A 20,331-nucleotide genomic window follows, 5' to 3' on the forward strand; every position below is an offset into this window, starting at 1 on the left:
GCTGGAGTGCAGTGGCATGATCTCGGCTCACTGCAAACTCTGCCTCCCGAGTTCACGCCATTCTCCTGCCTCAGCCTCCAGAGTAGCTGGGACTACAGGCACCCGCCACTATGCCTGGCTAAGTTTTTGTATTTTTTTTTTAAGTAGAGATGGGGTTTCACTGTGTTAGCCAGGATGGTCTCGATTTCCTGACCTCATGATCCGCCTGCCTCAGCCTCCCAAAGTGCTGGGATTACAGGCATGAGCCACCGTGCCCGGTCAGAGTATAGTTGAAATCCATTGTTTCTTTGTTGACTTTCTGTCTTGATGACCTGTCTAGTGCTGTCAGTTGAGTATTGAAATCCCCCACTATTATTGTGTTGCCATCTATCTCATTTCTTAGGCCTATTAGTAATTGTTTTGTAAATTTGGGAATTCCAGTGTTAGATGCATATATGTTAGGATTGTGATAGTGTCCTGTTGGACAAGGCCTTTTATCATTGTATAATGTCCCTCTTTGTCTTTTTTAACTGCTGTTGCTTTAAGGTTTGTCTGTTACAAGAATAGCTACTCCTGCTTGCTTTTGATGTCCATTTGCATGAAATGTCTTTTTCCACCCCTTTACCTTAAGTTTGTGTGAGTCCTTATTTGTTAGGTGAGTCTCTTGAAGGCAGCAGATGGTTGGTGAATATCGGGGGAATCCACCCCCAAAATTTCAATGTATGTTCTTTCTATTTTCCCTAAGTGTTGGCCGATCTGAGAAATAAAGAGAAAGAGTACAAAGAGAGGAATTTTACAGCTGGACTGCCAGGGTGACGTCACATAGCAGTAGGACCGTGATGCCCACCTGAGCCACAAAACCAGCAGGTTTTTATTAAGGACTTCAAAAGGGGAGGGGGTGTACGAACAGGGAGTAGGTCACAAAGATCACATGCTTCAAAAGGCAGAAAGGAGAACAAAGATCACATGCTTCTGAGGCCAATAAAGATCACAAGGCAAAGAGCAAAGCAAAGATCACAGGGCAAAGGTCAAAATAAAAAACTCCTGATAAGGGTCTATGTTCAGCTGTGCACGCATTGTCTTGATAAACATCTTAAACAACAGAAAACAGGGTTCAAGAGCAGAGAACTGATCTGACCTCAAATTTACCAGGGAGCAGTTTTTTCCCCACCCTGATAAGCCTGAGGGTACTGCAGGAGACCAGGGTGTGTTTCAGTTGTTATCTCAACTGCATAAGACAGACACTCCCAGGGCAGCCGTTTATAGACCTTCGCCCAGGAATGCAATTCCTTTCCCAGGGTCTTAATTATTAATATTCCTTGCTAGGAGAAGAATTTAGTGATATCTTCCCTACTTGCATGTCTGTTTATAGGCTCTCTGCAAGAAGAAAAATATAGCTGTATTCTGCCCAACCCTGCAGGCAGTCAGACCTTATGGTTGTCTTCCCTTTTTCCTTGAAAATCACTGTTATTCTGTTTTTTTTCCAAGGTGCACTGATTTCGTATTATTCAAACACACATTTTACAATCAATTTATACAGTTAATGCATTCATCACAGTGGACCTGAGGTGACATATATCCTCAGCTTACTATGAAGATAACAGGATTAAGAGATTAAAGTAAGACAGGCTATAAGAGTGTTATTAGGGAAGTGATAAATGTCCATGAAATCTTCACAATTTATGTTCCTCTGCTGTGGCTCCAGCCGGTCCCTCCGTTCGGGGTCCCTGACTTCCCACAACAGGTGAATTCTTATCTATTCTGCAGTTCTGTATCTTTTAAGTGGAACATATAGGCCATTTACATTTAGTGTTAGTATTGAGACATGAGGTACCATTCCATTCATCATGCTGTTTGTTGCCTGTATGCCTTTTTTTTTTAAATTGTATTTTTGTTTTATAGATCCTCTGAGATTTATGCTTTAAAGAGATTCTGTTGTGTTTCCAGGATTTGTTTCAAGATTTGGAGCTCCTTTGAGCAGTTCTTAGTTCTGGTAGTGGTGACTTGCTAGTGGCAAATTCTCTCAGCATTTGTTTGTCTGAAAAACACTATATTTTTACTTCGTATGTGAAGCTTAGTTTCACTAGATATAAAATTCTTGACTGATAATTGTTTTGTTTGAGGAAGCTGAAGATAGGGCCAGAATCCCTTCTAGCTTCTAGATTTTCTGCTGAGAAATCTGCTGTTAATCTGATAGATTTTCCTTTATAGGTTACCTGGTGCTTCTGTCCCACAGCTCTTAAGATTCTTTCCTTTGTCTTAACTTTAGATAACCCGATGACAGTGAGCCTAGGCAATCATCTTTTGCGATGAATTTCCCAGGTGTTCTTTGTGCTTCTTGTATTTGGATGTCTAAGTCTGTAGCAAGGTCAGGGAAGTTTTCCTCAATTATTCCCCCAAGTATGTTTTCCAAACTTTTAGATTTCTCTTCCTACTTAGGAACACCAATTATTCTTAGGTTTGGTCATTTAACATAATCCCAGACATCTTGGAAACTTTGTTAATATTTTCTTATTCTTTTTTTCTTTGTCTTTGTTGGACTGGGTTAATTCAAAGACCTTGTCTTTGAGCTCTGAATTTCTTTCTTCTACTTATTCAGTTCTATTGCTGAGACTTTCTAGAGCATTTTGCATTTCTGTGAGTGTGTCTGTTTATTCCTGAAGTTTTGATTGATTTTTATTTATGCTATCTATTTCCTTGAATATTTATTTCACTTCTTGTATCATTTTTTGGGTTTCCTTACACTGGGCTTCGCCTTTCTCTGGTGCCTCCCTGATTAGCCTAGAATTCTTTCTCAGATAAATCAGGGATTTCTTCTTGGTTTGGGTCCATTGCTGGTGAGCTAGTGTGATTTTTTTGGAGGTGTTAAAGAACCTTCTCTTATCATATTAACAGAGTTGTTTTTCTGGTTCTTTCTTATTTGGGTAGGCTCTTTCAGAGGTAGTGTCTGGGACTGAAGGCTGTTGTTCAGACTCTTTTGTCCCATGACATGTTCCCTTGAAGTGGCATTATCTCTTTTTTTTTTTTTTTTGAGACAGAGTTTCACTCTTGTTGCCCAGGCTGCAGTGCAATGGCATGACCTAGGCTCACCGCAATCTTCGCCTCCTGGGCTCAAGTGATTCTCCCGCCTTAGCCTCCCGAGTAGCTGGGATCACAGGCGTGCGTCACCACACCCGGCTAATTTTGTATTTTTAGTAGAGACGGGGTTTCTCTATGTTGATCAGGCTGGTCTTGAACTCCTGACCTCAGGTGATCTGCCCGCCTTGGCCTCCCAAAGTGCTGGGATTACAGGCGTGAGCCACTGCACCTGGCCGGTATTCTCCCTTTTTTCCTATGGGTGTGGATTCTGAGAGCTGAGCTATAGTGATTGTTATCTCTCTTCTAGACCTAGACACCCAGCAAGTCTACCAGGCTGTGGACTGGTACTGGGGGTTGTCTGCAGAGTCCTGTGATGTGAACCATCTGTGGCTCAGCAATGAGTACCAGTCCAATATTTGGGTTGTCTCTCGGGTCCTGCGGAGCAATCTGTGTCCTTCAGAGGGTGTATGGGTCCTCTCAGTTTTCCTGATTTACTCCTGTAGTCGTTCTGGAGCAAAACTTCACTATGTGAGCCTCCACACACTGCTATGTCCGTACAAGTTGGAGCTGCAAACTAGTCCTGCCTCCTGCCTGCCACCTTGTCCCTAAACAAGTAATTTTTCTTCCGAGTTAAGAGTAGTTTCCAGTATTTATGACTTCTAAGCTTTTTTTTTTTTTTTTTTTAGATATTCTTTTCTTTTTTTTTGAGACAGCCTCACTCTGTGCCTAGGCTGGAGTACTGTGGCACAATGATGGTTCACTGCTGCCTCAAACTCCTGGACTCGAGTGATCTTCCCATCTTAGCCTCGCTAATAGCTAGGATTATAGGCATGAGCCATCATGTCCAGCTAATTTTAAATTTTTTATAGGTACAAGATCTCACTCTGTTGCCTGGGCTAGTCTCAAACTCGTGGGCTCAAGCCATCCTCCCGCTTTGGCCTCCCAAAGCGCTGGGATTACAGACATGAGCCAACACTCCCAGCCATCTAGGCTTGTTTATACAAGTTTTGTTAGGTACCAAAGGAATTATAATTTCATTCTATAATCTGTACTTTTTTTTTTCTGAAAAAAATTAACAAAATTCCTTCCTTGCGTGTTAAACTTGACCCCCGTAGATACCTGGTAGTGGAATTTCTAGATTATGTTTAACTATTTTTTAATTTAATTTTTTCTTAGAGAAATTTTCAAAAATAAACAAAAGTAGAGAATATAGTATGTTGAACCCTCATATAGATGAGTTAATTTTCATTCCTCATTATCTCTATTTTGAACAGTACTAAATGTTCCAACTTTTATAATCTCTTAACTTTCCTTTTACCATTGTGAAAGTAACATATGCATTATATTTTAACAATAAAGAAGAAAAAGCCAAAAAACAATGCTTGTAAGCTTGCGGTTTGGAGACATCTGCTCAAATGTAAGTATATTCATTTGTTAGGGCTGCTATAACAAACACCACAGACTAGGTGACTTAACAGAAATTTATTGTCTCACAGTTCTGAGGCTAGAGGTCCAAGATGAAGACTTCAGCAGGATTGTTTCTTCTGAGACTGCTCTCCTTATAGATGGTCATCTTCCGCCTATGTTTTCACATGGTCTTCCCTCTGTGTATGTGTGTTTGTCCCTCCTGTTCTGCTCTTATAAGGATATGAGTCACAATGGACTAGGGCCCACCCAGTGAACTCATTTTACCATAATTGTCTCTTTAAAGGCTTTAGCTCCAAATAGATTCTGAGCTACAGGGAGATAGAACTTCAGTAAATGCATTTTGGAGGAACACAGTTCAACCCATAGCAATAAATATAGCGTTGTTAGTCTTGTTTTTTAATGCATGTATTTCTTTTACATATTTAATTTGCACCCTGCTTCTTTTCCTTAGTGATATCAGAATATTCAATGTTTCTACAAGCTGCTTTTAAGTATTATTAACTACATAGTAATCTATTTTATAAGTAGACTTCTGTTGGAAACCACATATAGATCTTTCTAGTGCTTAGTGTCCTGGGTTCCTTTTTCAGTCCCACATCTGCTCTCAGGCTTCTTTCTGTGCTCTAGCTCTTGGGCAGCATTTGCTTCCTAGTCTACTCTGTGGCTGCCATCATCAATCAATCTACGTTGAGATATTCCCTCTCCTTCCTTTCCTTTCAGAGTGTGATGCAGTCTCTGCAGCACTCACTTTATTTCTATTCCCAAAGGCAAGCACCTACACTTCACAATTGCATGTCTCTGATAGACTTAAATTGTAATTTTTCTCTGTTTGTATCTGTCTCATGTAATAAACTATGACCTTTTAAGGAAAAAGGACCATGCCCTGTTTCTTTTGGTGTTCTTTGTGCTTAGGGTAAGACAGACAATGCAGTTGACATTTAGTGGATCTTAAAGGAAAGTGAATGAATAAATGAATAACATGAGCAAATAAACCATATTCAGGACATTGTTACAGTGTTCCCTCTCCACTGGTGTCTCACACCTTAGATTTATTTTTCTTAAATTTAGTCTAAATGCTCTAGATATGCATAACTTTAGCTTTGGTAGGAATAAATATGTCAATTTTTAGAATCAAAGATCTTCATCAAGGTGCTCTGAAAACAAAATGACTGGTATGGTAGAAAAATATGTGTATTTCAGGAAGCGATGTACCCTCTAATTGTAAATATTAGTTTATTTTGGGAGAGCTATGAAAAAGAGTGAATTCATTTTATTGTTGAGGAGATACTTGGTTTTCACATTGCTCCAAGCACTATTACAGGCCTTGATTAAAAGTGGGGAATAAATTTATGCGTGGTCCCTCCTTTCAAGGAGAACCTGCTAGCATAGCACTTGCATAAAAAATTGGTCATTAGACTTAGCTCTCTCATTTTAGAGGATTTAGATTAAGATTCAGGTTGTAAAGTCTACAGAAATACATGATCGAGGACCACTTTGATGTGATACTTCATCAAGAAGGTAATGTTTTTGCAAGTTCTTGGTGAATACAACCTTAGGAAAGAAATTGAAACAGTGCTTCCTGTTTTATGCAGTTAGTTTTAGATTAATTTATATATTCAAAATATTCATGTGTTTTGTATATTTATATGTTATAGATATTTTAAAATATTAAAACTTTTTTTCAGTTAGGCATGGGAAATTTTTTTTGTCTATCTAAATGTGTTTGTTATTCATATGTATCACTTTGATTTTGTAAATAACACCTCAAATTTGTTTTAAGAAAGAATAAAACTGACTAAACATGTATTTTTTGTTCTCAGGGAAGATTTAGAAACATACAATTAAAATTTTTTTAAAAAAATCTTTTCTCCACAGTTCCATCTCCCAACCTCTATAGCCAGCTGAATGCACTACAGTTTACTGTGGATGAAAGAAGCATTCTATGGTTAAATCAATTTCTGTTGGATTTAAAACAGAGTCTTAATCAGTTCATGGCTGTGTACAAGTTGAATGACAACTCAAAATCTGACGAGCATGTTGATGTTCGAGTTGATGGCTTAATGTTAAAGGTATCGTACAAACAAGTAGTAGTAATGATTTAATTCAATTTTGTTCTTTTTATTTTGCAATTTATTTTGTGCATATATATATGTTACATTCATTATTCATGTTATTGTTTTTTAAAAGATTCTCTTCTTAGTGGTCATGTAAGTCCCCTTTACTCAATTTAATAAGATTTGAGGGGAAGAGTTAGTGTTTTATGTCTTAATAGGAAAGTAGTATTTTGGGGGGAAATGTCAAGAAAAAGAATTTCTGAGCTAAGTCATGTTCTTTTATCTTTAAGATGTATGGATTTGACAGTTGGATGAGATTAATTTTTCTTCTCTTCTAGTTTGTCATTCCTTCTGAAATGAAATCTGAATGTCATCAAGATCAGCCACATGCAATTTCTATTCAGAGTTCTGAAATGATTGCCACAAATACAAGGCACTGTCCAAACTGTCGACATTCTGACCTAGAAGCTTTGTTTCAAGACTTTAAAGATTGTGATTTTTTTAGTAAAACATATACCAGCTTCCCCAAATCTTGTGACAATTTTAATCTTCTACATCCAATTTTCCAGAGGCATGCTCATGAACAAGATACGAAAATGCATGAAATTTATAAAGGAAATATTACTCCCCAATTGAATAAAAACACTCTTAAAACTTCTGCTGCCATGGATGTTTGGGCTGTGTACTTTTCTCAATTTTGGATAGATTATGAAGGGATGAAAAGTGGAAAAGGACGGCCAATAAGTTTTGTAGACTCATTCCCTCTTTCCATTTGGATTTGTCAACCAACAAGATATGCAGAGTCACAAAAAGAGCCGCAGAGTTGTAATCAAGTATCTCTAAACACATCACAAAGTGAATCTAGTGATCTGGCTGGCCGATTGAAGCGGAAGAAACTGTTGAAGGAGTATTATAGTACAGAGTCTGAGCCCTTGGCAAATGGTGGTCAGAAGCCTTCTTCATCAGATACATTTTTTAGATTTTCCTCTTCCTCGTCAGAAGCAGATATTCATGTCCTAGTTCATGTTCATAAACATGTCAGTATGCAGATTAATCACTACCAGTATCTGCTCCTGCTTTTGCTGCATGAGTCACTTATTCTTCTTTCAGAGAACTTAAGGAAAGATGTAGAAGCTGTAACTGGCAGTCCTGCTAGTCAGACATCCATTTGTATTGGAATTTTACTTAGAAGTGCAGAACTGGCTCTTTTGCTCCATCCAGTGGATCAAGCAAATACTCTTAAGTCTCCTGTTTCTGAAAGTGTGAGCCCAGTGGTACCTGATTATTTGCCTACAGAAAATGGGGATTTTTTGTCTTCAAAAAGAAAACAAATTAGTAGGGATATAAATAGAATTAGAAGTGTAACTGTTAATCATATGTCAGACAACAGATCTATGAGTGTTGACCTTAGCCATGTCCCTTTAAAAGATCCTTTGCTTTTTAAATCAGCTAGTGATACAAATCTGCAAAAAGGCATTTCTTTTATGGACTATTTATCAGATAAACATTTAGGGAAAATAAGTGAAGATGAGAGTAGTGGACTTGTTTACAAAAGTGGCTCAGGAGAAATTGGATCAGAAACAAGTGACAAAAAGGATTCATTTTATACAGATTCAAGTAGTATCTTAAACTACAGAGAAGATTCAAATATGCTATCATTTGATAGTGATGGTAATCAAAACATACTTTCAAGTAGTTTAACTAGTAAAGGAAATGAAACCATAGAGTCCATCTTTAAAGCCGAAGATTTGCTTTCGGAAGCAGCTTCACTCTCTGAAAACCTGGATATCAGTAAAGAAGAGACCCCCACAGTTAGAACACTTAAATCACAGTCATCTTTAAGGTAACAACATTTTATTGGCCTTTTTAAAAATTAATTTATTTTGTGGAGTGTGTGTGCCTGTGAGTGTATTTTGTTTTGAGGCAGGAAAGCTCATGACAAAATAAGGCATTGTTAACATGTGAAAGAGTAGGTGTTTCAAAATATGAAAACACTTTGAGCTTATATATTTAAGTATAATTTCAGCTATGGATGCTATATACGTATCTTAATTTTCTTAGACGTATTTTTTAGATAGAATTCCTTTCTCTATATCTACTAACTTTCTAATTATTTTGTTAACAGTGGAAAGCCTAAGGAACGTTGCCCACCCAACCTGGCTCCTCTCTGTGTTTCTTATAAGAATATGAAAAGAAGCTCTTCACAAATGTCATTGGATACCATTTCACTTGACAGCATGATATTGGAAGAACAGTTGTTAGAAAGTGATGGAAGTGACAGCCATATGTTTTTGGAAAAAGGTAAAGTTATGATATGATTTAAGAATTCATATTACATACATACACCTTAGGAGAAAAGGGATGCTTTTAGTTATATTCAATAATTGTTAACTGTACCCATGCTTTTTAAAGTTGTTGAGCATAACTAAAAACAAATGAATATTTTTAGTTATATTCAGTAATTGTTAATTATTAATACTTAGTTATTTTTAGATATATTCTAATTGTTCATTATAGCCCCCCAAAAAGGACTTATTTATACATACATGGACTATGCAAGAGTACCTAACTTTCCTCTAATGGTTGTTCCATTGTTTCTTTTAACCAGATACTCCTGCCTCTCTATGGCTGAGATCCAGCAATTATATGTATGCAGTCACTTAGACCATAAAGCAGCCAATATTAAGGCTACCAGCCTGTATTACAGAGACTCCTATATTTGGAAATTTGATTAGATGGGCTTAATTTGTATGGTGAATTCTACTGATTTACAAAGTTAGGATTCTTTCACGTATATGATAGTATATGGTGGAACTACGTGATTTTCCCATTTTATTGAGAGACAACCAATGCCCTAGTAAAGACTGCTAGAAATGAATTAGAAGGTGTTTGTTGCATCTCCTTCATTAAGGCATTGAGTTTGTAAACAGGAATTAGAAGTATGGGCCATAATCAGAAAGTAGTTGCTGCAGACACAAAAACATAGGAGACCAGAGGCAAATATGAATTACTTTGTTTTTTCTTTTCTTTTCTTTTTTTTTTTTTTTGAGATGGAGCTTCACTCTGTCGACCAGGCTGGAGTGCAGTATTGTGATGTCAGCTTACTGCATTCTTCGCCTTCGGGTTCAAGCAGTTCTCCTGCCTCAGCCTCCCGTGTAGTTGGGATTGCAGGCATGCACCACCATGCTCGGCTAATTTTTATACTTTTTCTAGGGATGGGGTTTCGTCATGTTGGCCAGGCTGGTCTCAAACTCCTGACCTCGAATGATCCATGCACCTCAGCGTCCCAAAATACTGGGATTACAGGCATGAGCTGCCATGCCTGGCCTAAATTACTTTCTGTTTGAAAGGAAATAAGCCCATTGATTTAGTTGAAAAGCTTAGATTAGATAATTAGTAACATAAATATAACAAGTATGTAATAAGTAATAATATAATATGTATTACTAATGTGCCATAATAGTAGCTACCATTTGTTGCCAAGCAATGTCTGTTTTGTTCCGCTATCACAGAATACCACAGACTGGGTAATTTATAAAGAACAGAAATTTATTTCTCACGTGTTCTGGAGACTGGGAAGTCCAAGATCAAACCTCATCAAATTGTAAGGGTTGTAATTTGCAGTCCTCTGTAGGTCAAGAGAAGCTACCTGAAGCCTGTTTTGTAAGGGCCTTAATCCCTTTCATGTAGGGGCAAGCTCTCATGGGCTGATCACCCGTTAAAGGCCCTATCTCTTAGTACTATCACTTTGCCAACACATGAATTTCAAAGGGACACATTCATACCGTTGCAGGTGCTTAAATAGTTTACTTCTTTTAATTTGAATTACAACTCTGTAATAATAGAAGCTAACATTTATTGAGCATTTACTTTGTGTTGGTACCATTCTATATGCTTTGTATATATTTTAATGAATTTAAACCTCACAACAATTCTATCAATAGTATACTGTTATCTTCAGAGAGAGGTTAAATAACGAATCCAAAGTAACACAGCTAGTTAGTGGTTTAAATTCAGGTATTTTGGCTCTAGAGCCTATTGTCTACTATGTACCAAATTGCCTCAGCCCTATGAGGTATAAGTGCTTATTCTTATCCTTTTACAGATACGGAAACTGAGGCTCCTGAAGTTTAAGTAGTGTTCCCATAGTCACATTATTGTACGCAGAGCTGGGATTGTCTTTCTTGTTATTCTTGCTATTCTTTTTTTTTTTTTTTTTTTTTTTTTTTGAGATGTAGTTTTTTTCTTGTTGCCCAGGCTGGAGTGCAATGTAACGATACTGGCTCACTGCAACCTCTGCCTCCTGGGTTCAAGTGATTCTCCTGCCTCAGCCTCTCAAGTAGCTGGGACTACAGGCATCCACCACCACGCCTAGCTAACTTTTGTGAATTAGTGGAGACAGGGTTTCACCATGCTGGCCAGGCAGGTCTCGAATTCCTGGCCTCAGCCATCTCAGCCTCCCAAAGTACTGGGTTTATAGGTGTGAGCTACCATCCCCAGCCTCTTGTTTGTTATTCTAAGCTAATATTTACTAGGGACTTACTATACCAGTTACTATCGTAAGCATCTTACATGTATTTAATCTTCAAATAAATTGAGGTAGGAACTGTTATCTTCATTTTAAAGGTGAAGCAAACAAAGCCTAGGGAGGTAAGCAGCTTGCCCAAGGTTATGCAACTAGTAAGTGGTAGAGTTTAGCATTTGAACCCAGTTAGTCAGACTTCAAAGTCTGAACTCTTCTATCTGACGCAAACATGTCTTCTTAAAAAATTTTACCCTTTACACAAGTCAGAGAAAAATCTCTCTACTAGATTCCAGTTTACTTTATCTTGGTGGGAGACACTAGTCAGTTTACCTTACATGATAGATGATATTTAATAACAACAATAGCAAACATTTATTGAACCACCCCTAGTCATACCGCCAAGTGCTGTAAAACACATTATTTAATCCTTAAGACCATCATATGAGGTGGTTATTATTATTGATCACTTTTCTATAGATTTAGAAACTAAAGCTTAAAGAAATAAGATACCTTGTCCAAAAGTTGTAGCCAGCAAGTAGTAAGAGGCAGATTTGTCAGCTATTCTGACTGATGAGCCCAAGTTTTTAACCAATCATTAAGCTATTCTAGCTCCCCAGACTTGGGGAATGTGTACCATACATAAACAAAAATTCTCAGTCTAAGTCTGATAATTCATAGCAATCTTCTTTCCAGCATATCACTTAAATGTAGAAGAGGTACTGATATGTGTCATGAAAATCTATTCAAGATTCACAGATAGCTGTAGTTCCCCTGTGCCCCCTTTATTGTTTAAAATCCTACCTTATCAGAGGATTTTTTTGTCCTTTGATCAAAATATACTTCAAAAACAATGTTCTTGTGGCAGATCACCCTACTTAATCTGAAAGCATCAGTGGTTTTATTATTTCTAATAAATAATAGTAAGGAAAAGTGACTACCACTCAATGTGGAAAACTTGGAAAATACAACCATAATTTGGAGAGTAAAATCACCAAAAAGTCTCTCTCACATTCACAATATATCAACTGTTATTTATTTTATGAATTTGTATATGTAAACTCCTTTGAAAATATTTTTAAGCCTGTATAAAATTATCATAAGAATGTACCATAGCCTTTTAAAGATTTCCCTGATGTTGGATGTTTAGATTGTTTATAATTTATCAGTTATAAAAGTGCTATAATTATATTGTTGTTCACAAATTTTTGTCTGCATTTTTGATGACTATCTTAGAATAGATTCCAACAGTAGACTAGGATCTTAAAAAGTGTGGACTTTGTGTAGAACATTTTAATGATATACATTCCTGGTTCTTTTGAACAGTGACTTATTTTTATGTCAGGGTCATTAATTTTTATTGGAAGGAGACTCTTGGTATTTTGTTTTAATTTTACAAGAAATATATGAATATTTTCTCATTTTTAAAGGAGAATAAGGGTGATACTAAGGTGATAACTTCAATTTTTACTCTAGGCATTTCCTTAAACCAGATAATATGGTCTCCTTGATATCATTCCCCATTGCAGAAGTAACTACCATCAACTTTTGGTATATATGCTTCCAGGCCTTTATCTATGTATTTTTTTATATGTGTGTGGGTGTGTCAGATACATACAAAGGTATGTGTATACAAAAAGATATGTATGTGTATGCGTGCATGTATACATATTTGTGAATGTATGTACATATTTATGAACACATAAACAACATAGCTACCTCTGGTCCCTAACTAGTCTTTCCACATCTCTTCTTATCCATTTGCAGTTCATACGTTATTCTATAGCCAAAATATATATGTATTTTTTTATACCAAGTCTCTATCGCCCAGGTTGGAGTGTGGTGGTGTGATTTCGGCTCACTGCAACCTCTGCCTCGTGGGTTCAAGTGATTCTTCTGCCTCCTCAGCCTCCCGAATAGCTGGGATTACAGGTGTGTGCAACCACACCCAGCTAATTTTTGTATTTTTAGTCAAGACTGGGTTTTACCATGTTGGCCAGGCTGGTCTCGAACTCCTGACTTCAGGTGATCCACCCCCTGCGGCCTCCCAAAGTGCTGGGATTTCAGGCGTGAGCCACTGTTCCTGGCCAGGCAAAATACTCTTTTAAAAAACACAAATTTGGCCAAGCATGGTGGTTCACACCTATAATCCCAGCATTTTGGGAGGCCGAGGTGGGCGGATCACAAAGTCAGGAGATGGAGACCATCCTGGCTAACATGGTGAAAACCAGTGTCTACTAAAACTACAAAAAATTAGCCAGACAAAGTGGCACATACCTGTAGTCCCAGCTACTTAGGAGGCTGAGGCAGGAGAATCGCTTGAACCCTGGAGGCAGAGGCTGCAGTGAGCTGAGATCGCACCACTGAACTCCAGCCTAGGTGACAGAGCAAGACTCTGCCTTTAAAAAAAAAAAAAAAAAAAAAAAGGAGGGAAAAAAAACCCCACAGATTTGATCATGTCATTTTCCACTGTACTGCTGATAACTTGTAATTGCTTTAAGGCTATTAAGTTAAAATCCTTAACATGACTGACAATCCTCTGTGTGATGTGGCCCCAGCTTACCTTTTCTGATGTTTTCCCGTGTGCTCATTATACTTCAGATGGATCATAGTTTATTTCAGTCTTTCTCTCACTTTCCTTACTGTGATAAACTTTTCCATCTTAGTCTGTTGTAGCTGTTTCTGGAATGCTCTTTTTCATTCTGTTTATTTTATTATTTTTACTTTTAATTAGAGTTGTTAAGGATAACTCTTGGCTTTATTTTTCCCACTCATTATTTTATCCACTCAGTGTTTTTCGGAGTGTCTTTTTGCTCTCCTTGCAATTATTCTTTTCCATGTGAATTAAAAAAAAATTTTTTTTAAAGGGGGCCAGGCAGTGGCACATGCCTGTAATCCCAGCACTGTGGGAGGCCAAGGCAGGCAGATCACTTGAGGTCAGGAGTTCAAGACCACCCTGGCTAACATAGTGAAACCCCATCTTTACTAAAAATACAAAAATTAGCCAGGCATGGTGGCGCGTTCCTGTAATCCCAGATACTTGGGAGGCTGAGGCAGGTGGAGGTTGCAGTGAGCTGAGATCGTGCCACTACACTCCAGTCTGGCCAACAGACTGAGACACTGTCTCAAAAAAAAAAAAAAATTTAAGGGAATCTTTTTTTTTTTTTTTTTGAGATGGGGTCTCACTCTGTCATCCAGGCTAGAGTTCAGTGCAGTGGTATGATCTTGGCTCACCTCAATCTCTACCTCCCGGGCTCACGTCTCTGCCTTAGCCTCCTGAGTAGCTGGGACCACAGGCAAGTGCCGCTATGTCTGGCTAATTTTTTGTATTTTTGGTAGAGATGGGGTTTTGCTGTGTTGCCCAGGCTGGTCTTGAACTCCTGGGCTCAAGTGATCCTCTCACCAAAGTGCTGGGATTACAGGCATGAGCCACTGCACCCAGGCTCGTTCACTTTAGCAGAAATACTATTTTATCACAGATGTTCTCTTAACCCCTGATGATGTTAGGAACCCCTTATGAAATGCCTTTATTAGCCCCTCATACCACAACAGTATTCACAGGTATCTTCCCTGGGCCATTTATTTAATAATTTGTTGAGCACCTACCACATTGCCAAGCACTACGTTAGAAGCTGATTACAGAGTAGTAAATATAATAATAAATTGAGACTTATGTTTTGTATGTCTTTAGGTTTTCTTACCTAATTTTTTTATTCATTTTTATGGTATTTTTAAAAAGTATTGATCTGTAATGGCTACTGAATTTTTTTTTAAATTGTCTTTTACCACAGATAGTTGGAGAAATATTGAATTATAGCACATTCATTGTTTGATAACTAATTACAATCTAATTTTTCTTGGTCCATTTTTTAAAGGAGGCAATGCTTGAGAAAGAGTTGAAGGGGCCGGGCGTGGTGGCTCACACCTGTAATCCCAGCACTTTGGGAGGCCAAGGTGGGTGGATCACGAGGTCAGGAGATCGAGACCATCCTGGCAAACACGGTGAAACCCCGTCTCTATTAAAAATACAAAAAATTAGCCGGGGGTGGTGGCAGGCGCCTGTAGTCCCAGCTACTCGGGAGGCTGAGGCAGGAGAATGGCGTGAACGCGGGAGGCGGAGCTTGCAGTGAGCCGTGATGGTGCCACTGCACTCTAGCCTGGGCGACAGACTATGTCTCAAAAAAAAAAAAAGGAAACAGTTGAAGGGATAGTTCTTTTTTGTTAAATAAACATACAGTGTTAGAGGATGTGTAAAACTGATTTTAATTTATTAATTTACTTTTGTATTATTTCAGGAAATAAAAAGAACTCAACTACAAATTACAGGGGCACAGCAGAAAGTGTGAATACTGGTGCAAACCTACAAAATTATGGTGAAACTTCTCCAGATGCCATCAGTACAAATTCAGAGGGTGTTCAGGAAAATCATGATGACCTGGTAATAAAGATTTCAGATAATTTCAGAGAGATTCTATGAAGATAAATGCCACCAGTTTTATTTCATATTTGACATGTATATATTTTGAGACACTCATATATAACATGAATTCTTAGATGGTGGGCAATTCATTTTGCAGCTTTTGTTCTTGAAAATGCTTCCCCCCAATCAATTGTTTTTCCTTTGATTTTACTTTTCTAAATTTGTTTTATCATATTGAGGAGTGAAGCCTCTTTCTTTTTTCTGTCTTGCCTTTTATGTTTTTTATTTTAATTTTTTTAAAGACAGGATCTCACTCTGTTGCCCAGGCTGGAGTACAGAGATGTGTCCATAGCCCACTGCAGCCTTGAATTCCTGGGCTTAAGTGATCTTCCTGCCCCAGCCTCCCTAGTAGCTGGGACCAGGTGCACACCATCACACCTGGCTGTTTTAAATTTTTTTGTAGATATGGGGTCTCACTGTGTTGCCCCAGCTAATGGTTTCTTTTAAGCCCTCCTGATGTAGTGAAAGACTTGAAAAATATATTTTGTCTAGCTTTTAATGAAAATCATTTTACAATCCTTGTGACCTAATTTAATAATAAATGAAAGGTTTTCACTATAATGTAACAACCGTTTTCTGTAGATCACAAGTATATTTTTGGTCTGGTAGGTCATAATTGTATTTTTAGAGGGTAACAGTAGTTTCCTATATTATTTCTTAAATTTTGTTTTGAACTGCTTGGCATACTAATATTATTTATGCAATCATTAATAGATGTCCGTTGTGGTATTTAAAATTACTGGTGTTAATGGGGAAATTGACATCCGAGGGGAAGATACAGAAATCTGTCTTCAAGTGAACCAGGTGACACCAGACCAGTTAGGCAATATCAGCCTTCGGCATTACCTTTGTAATCGTCCAGTTGGTAAGGGTTTTTTTTTTTTTATTAATTACTTTTCATATACAATGGTTTAATATGTTTTAACTTTTATATATGTCTCACCAGCAATCCTATCTTGGCTATAATTGAATTCAAGGAAAATTGCATTTACTTATTATAATAATTATTATTTATAGTTTGTGGTTTTTTCTACAGTGTGTGGAGCTTCAATAGGAAGACATAGTGTAATAGTTCCATGGCATAAAAGGTAGCAGGGAGGAGTGACTTTGACAAAGAAAATTTTTGTTTTGTTTTATTTCATCTCCAAAAAACTCATTTTGTTTGAAATTATTCCTGGCTTTACTCCATGGAATGAGAATGTGTATGTGTGTAGATCTAGACAGATAAAAAGGCAAAATAAAATCACATTAATCAAGTTGTTTGTTGGCAAGTTCTCTTGTTCAGCAAGCTCACTCTTATTTTTCTTGCTATGGGAAAGAACACTAACCATTACCAATTTATGGCTGTTTCTTTTACCTTCTATTTTAAAAAATAAAAATATTTGAATTTTGAAATATTTTAATCTTTGGAGTTACATTTGAACTCTTGCATTATTTTCTGGAGTGTTAATAAGTAGTAATAACACTAATTAAGTATAATTCTGTACCTAGAATACAAGCTTCAAGAGCAACTCTCTACCTGGAATTGTGAATGGAGACCTATCCTTGGTGTAAATAAATACACACATCTTTAATTTCTTGCAAATCTCCCCCTTTCACAAATATGCATACATTTGACCTGTTTAAGACTAGTCACACTCATGCTGAAGAAAAATAAAATACCTTCTCATTATGAATTTTTGAAAATCCATCATGAATTGATATAGCAGTCTTCTTATGAGGACCCATGGGATAAATAACTTTCATACCTCAGAAACTGAAACAGCTTTGCCTTTCCAGAATGAGTTTGTTTTTATCTTAAAGGTTATATGAGTTGTGAAACTATCATATTTTTATCTTTTTTGCTAGGGAGCTCATTTTTGGTCCACCTTTTGGTGTAGGAATTTAAATAATGCATTTTGGGTTATTAATCTTAACAACTACCTTTCCCTTTTCCCTTCCATCCTTCCTTTTTTCCTTGTCTCCTCATTTTTTATCAGATTATACCATGTGCATATTGCCTCTTACTCATTTTGGAACCAAGTAACATAAAATAAATAAGCAAAATAGTTACCCTGAGTGTGAGTTTACAAGTAATTTACTTCAGTGGTTTCACTAGGAACTTACATTTTTTAAGTTAGGTATTTTATTATTGGAATTTTAAACTTTGTTTTTAAACTATGTGTTTATACCTGTCTATGCAATCTATAAATTTTTGGGGGGGATAGGGTCCAGGCATAAGTAAATGTAATTTTACACACACACACTCACACATACACACACTGTCTCTCTCTCTTCCCTTAATTTCAGTTTTTGGTTTGCCTTCTAATAGAAACAGTTTAATGAGGTCTTCTCTGTTTACTTTTCTGTTATTTAAAGACCCAGTTTAATGAGGAAGGTGCAAAACCTCAGGCTTTGTTACTTCTTAAGAAATGGCTTAAGACTCACTTTAAATGTCTGACTTATTTCTGGTTCACAGCCAACATTTGAATATATACTTAGGTATACAGTCAAACACACACTAAGTATCTGAGGCATGTATCACACCTGAGTTCTATCATACATATTTTTCTTGTTATCAAAAAAACAGAAAATATAGAAAAATCAACATTATTGTAGTAGAAAGTTGCCTTAAAATATTGAAATTAGTGTGTGTACGTATATTGTATATGTACTATAGAATATCACTTAAACTAGGGGTGAATAGTAAAACTAGTATTATTTTAATGTACCACATGGCACATAATTGTAATATTATTGAATAATGCTACAAACATTTTTGTATGTTCATTTTCCTTAGGTTCCGATCAGAAAGCTGTAATTCATTCCAAATCCTCTCCTGAGATTTCTCTGAGGTTTGAAAGTGGTCCTGGTGCTGTAATACACTCTTTACTTGCAGAAAAAAATGGATTTCTGCAGTGCCACATAGAAAACTTCAGCACTGAGTTTCTTACATCTTCTCTTATGAATATTCAACATTTTTTGGAAGATGAAACTGTTGCAACAGTAATGCCAATGAAGATACAAGTTTCTAACACAAAAATAAATTTAAAAGTATGTTAATAAATAATTTTATATTTTCATGTTCCTTTTGCCTATCTGAACTTTCATTCATGTCTAAGAATGTGCCTTTTCTATAATATAAGTTCTATCAGCATTTATTAAAATGATTTTGTCTTTTTTGGTAAATGATGTAGAGATCTGTTTTGCAAATTAGGAAATGTCAAAATGTAACAGGTAGTTTTCTCACTGTATCAGCTGAAACATATAAAGATACATGTGTTATCTTTAACTCATTAAAAATATGACCGACTGAAGTAACATGGCAATGTTATTTTTCTTTCCTGTAGGATGATAGTCCCCGGAGTAGTACAATATCCCTTGAACCAGCTCCTGTAACTGTACATATTGATCATCTTGTGGTAGAGAGAAGTGACGATGGCTCTTTTCATATCAGAGGTATATATGAAAAACTGTTTATTTATTTGTGATACGGAGTTTCGCTCTTGTCGCCCAGGCTGAAGTGCAATGGCGGGATCTTGGCCTACTGCAACCTCTGCCTCCCTGGTTCAAGTGATTCTCCTGCCTAAGCCTCCCAAGTAGCTGGGATTACAGGTGCCTGTCACCATGCCCAGCTAATTTTTATATTTTTAGTATAAGAAAAAATTTTAGTAGAGATGGAGTTTTGCATGTTGGCCAGGCTGGTCTCAAACTCCTGACCTCAAGTGATCCACCTGCCTCAGCCTCCCAAAGTTCTGGGATGACAGGCCAGCCCCTGCGCCCAGCCGATGAAAACCCATTTAAATAAATACCTACTCAAATTTCGAAGTTAAATTATTTACATACTGATTGTTTCTTTTCACTTATATTTCTTTTATATATATACATACATAGTAGTGGAAGATTGACAGACACCTTCAGTACATCGTAATAAAGTATCATCTATACATGTACCAGCCTCTACCCTGGAAAAAACTTCATATATAGTTGGTTTAGTACCTGTTGTACAAATGTGTTTTGAATATTGTTGAAAGTGAGAGAGGCCTTCAGGGTCTTACATATCTCTTGATCTTACTCGTGTCTTTCAGTTGATCTCTTTCTTAGCTTTATTTCCTACTTATACTTCTTATAATGGAACTTACCTTGCACTTCTCTGCACTTTGCACATCTCTGCGTTCTTACTTGCCTTGTTATTTCTCATTGGAATTGCTCATCACGACGTGGATTTCATTCATCCTTCCATTGTTCTCTCAACTTTCTTCTTTATACTGATACTTTCTTTTTATTAATATTATTATACTTTAAGTTCTAGGGTACATGTACCCAGCGTGCAGGTTTGTTACATAGGTATAATGTGCCATGTTGGTTTGCTGCACCCATCAACTCGTCATTTACATTAGGTATTTCTCCTAACGCTATCCCTTCCCCAGCCCCCACCCCACACCCCCCAACAGGCCCCGGTGTGTGATGTTCCCCGCCTCATGTCCAAGTGATCTCATTGTTCAGTTCCCACCTATAAGTGAGAACATGCAGTGTTTGGTTTTCTGTCCTTGTGATAGTTGGCTTAGAATGATGGTTTCTAGCATCATCCATGTCCCTGCAAAGGACATGAACTCATCCTTTTTTACGGCTGCATAGTATTCTGTGGTGTATATGTGCCACATTTTCTTAATCCAGTCTATCATTGATGGACATTTGGGTTGGTTCCAAGTCTTTGCTATTGTGAATAGTGCTGCAATAAGCATACATGTGCATGTGTCTTTATAGTAGCATGATTTATAATCCTTTGGGTATATACCCAGTAATGGGAT

General features: G+C 37.1%; 1 protein-coding gene across 2 annotated transcripts in view; it reads left to right on the forward strand.

Moving 5' to 3' along the window:
* BLTP3B (bridge-like lipid transfer protein family member 3B) overlaps nucleotides 1–20,331 on the forward strand; it is a 117,589-nt gene that overhangs the window by 83,403 nt on the left and 13,855 nt on the right. For both annotated transcript variants that reach the window (XM_011761807.3, XM_011761808.3), the window contains 7 exons: nucleotides 6,361–6,554; nucleotides 6,878–8,382; nucleotides 8,665–8,840; nucleotides 15,357–15,499; nucleotides 16,256–16,406; nucleotides 18,321–18,574; nucleotides 18,871–18,979. In XM_011761807.3, the coding sequence (XP_011760109.1) occupies nucleotides 6,361–6,554; nucleotides 6,878–8,382; nucleotides 8,665–8,840; nucleotides 15,357–15,499; nucleotides 16,256–16,406; nucleotides 18,321–18,574; nucleotides 18,871–18,979 (2,532 nt within the window). The remainder of the gene's footprint in view (nucleotides 1–6,360; nucleotides 6,555–6,877; nucleotides 8,383–8,664; nucleotides 8,841–15,356; nucleotides 15,500–16,255; nucleotides 16,407–18,320; nucleotides 18,575–18,870; nucleotides 18,980–20,331) is intronic.

Source organism: Macaca nemestrina, chromosome 10, assembly GCF_043159975.1.
Source record: "Macaca nemestrina isolate mMacNem1 chromosome 10, mMacNem.hap1, whole genome shotgun sequence".
NCBI lineage: Eukaryota > Metazoa > Chordata > Mammalia > Primates > Cercopithecidae > Macaca > Macaca nemestrina.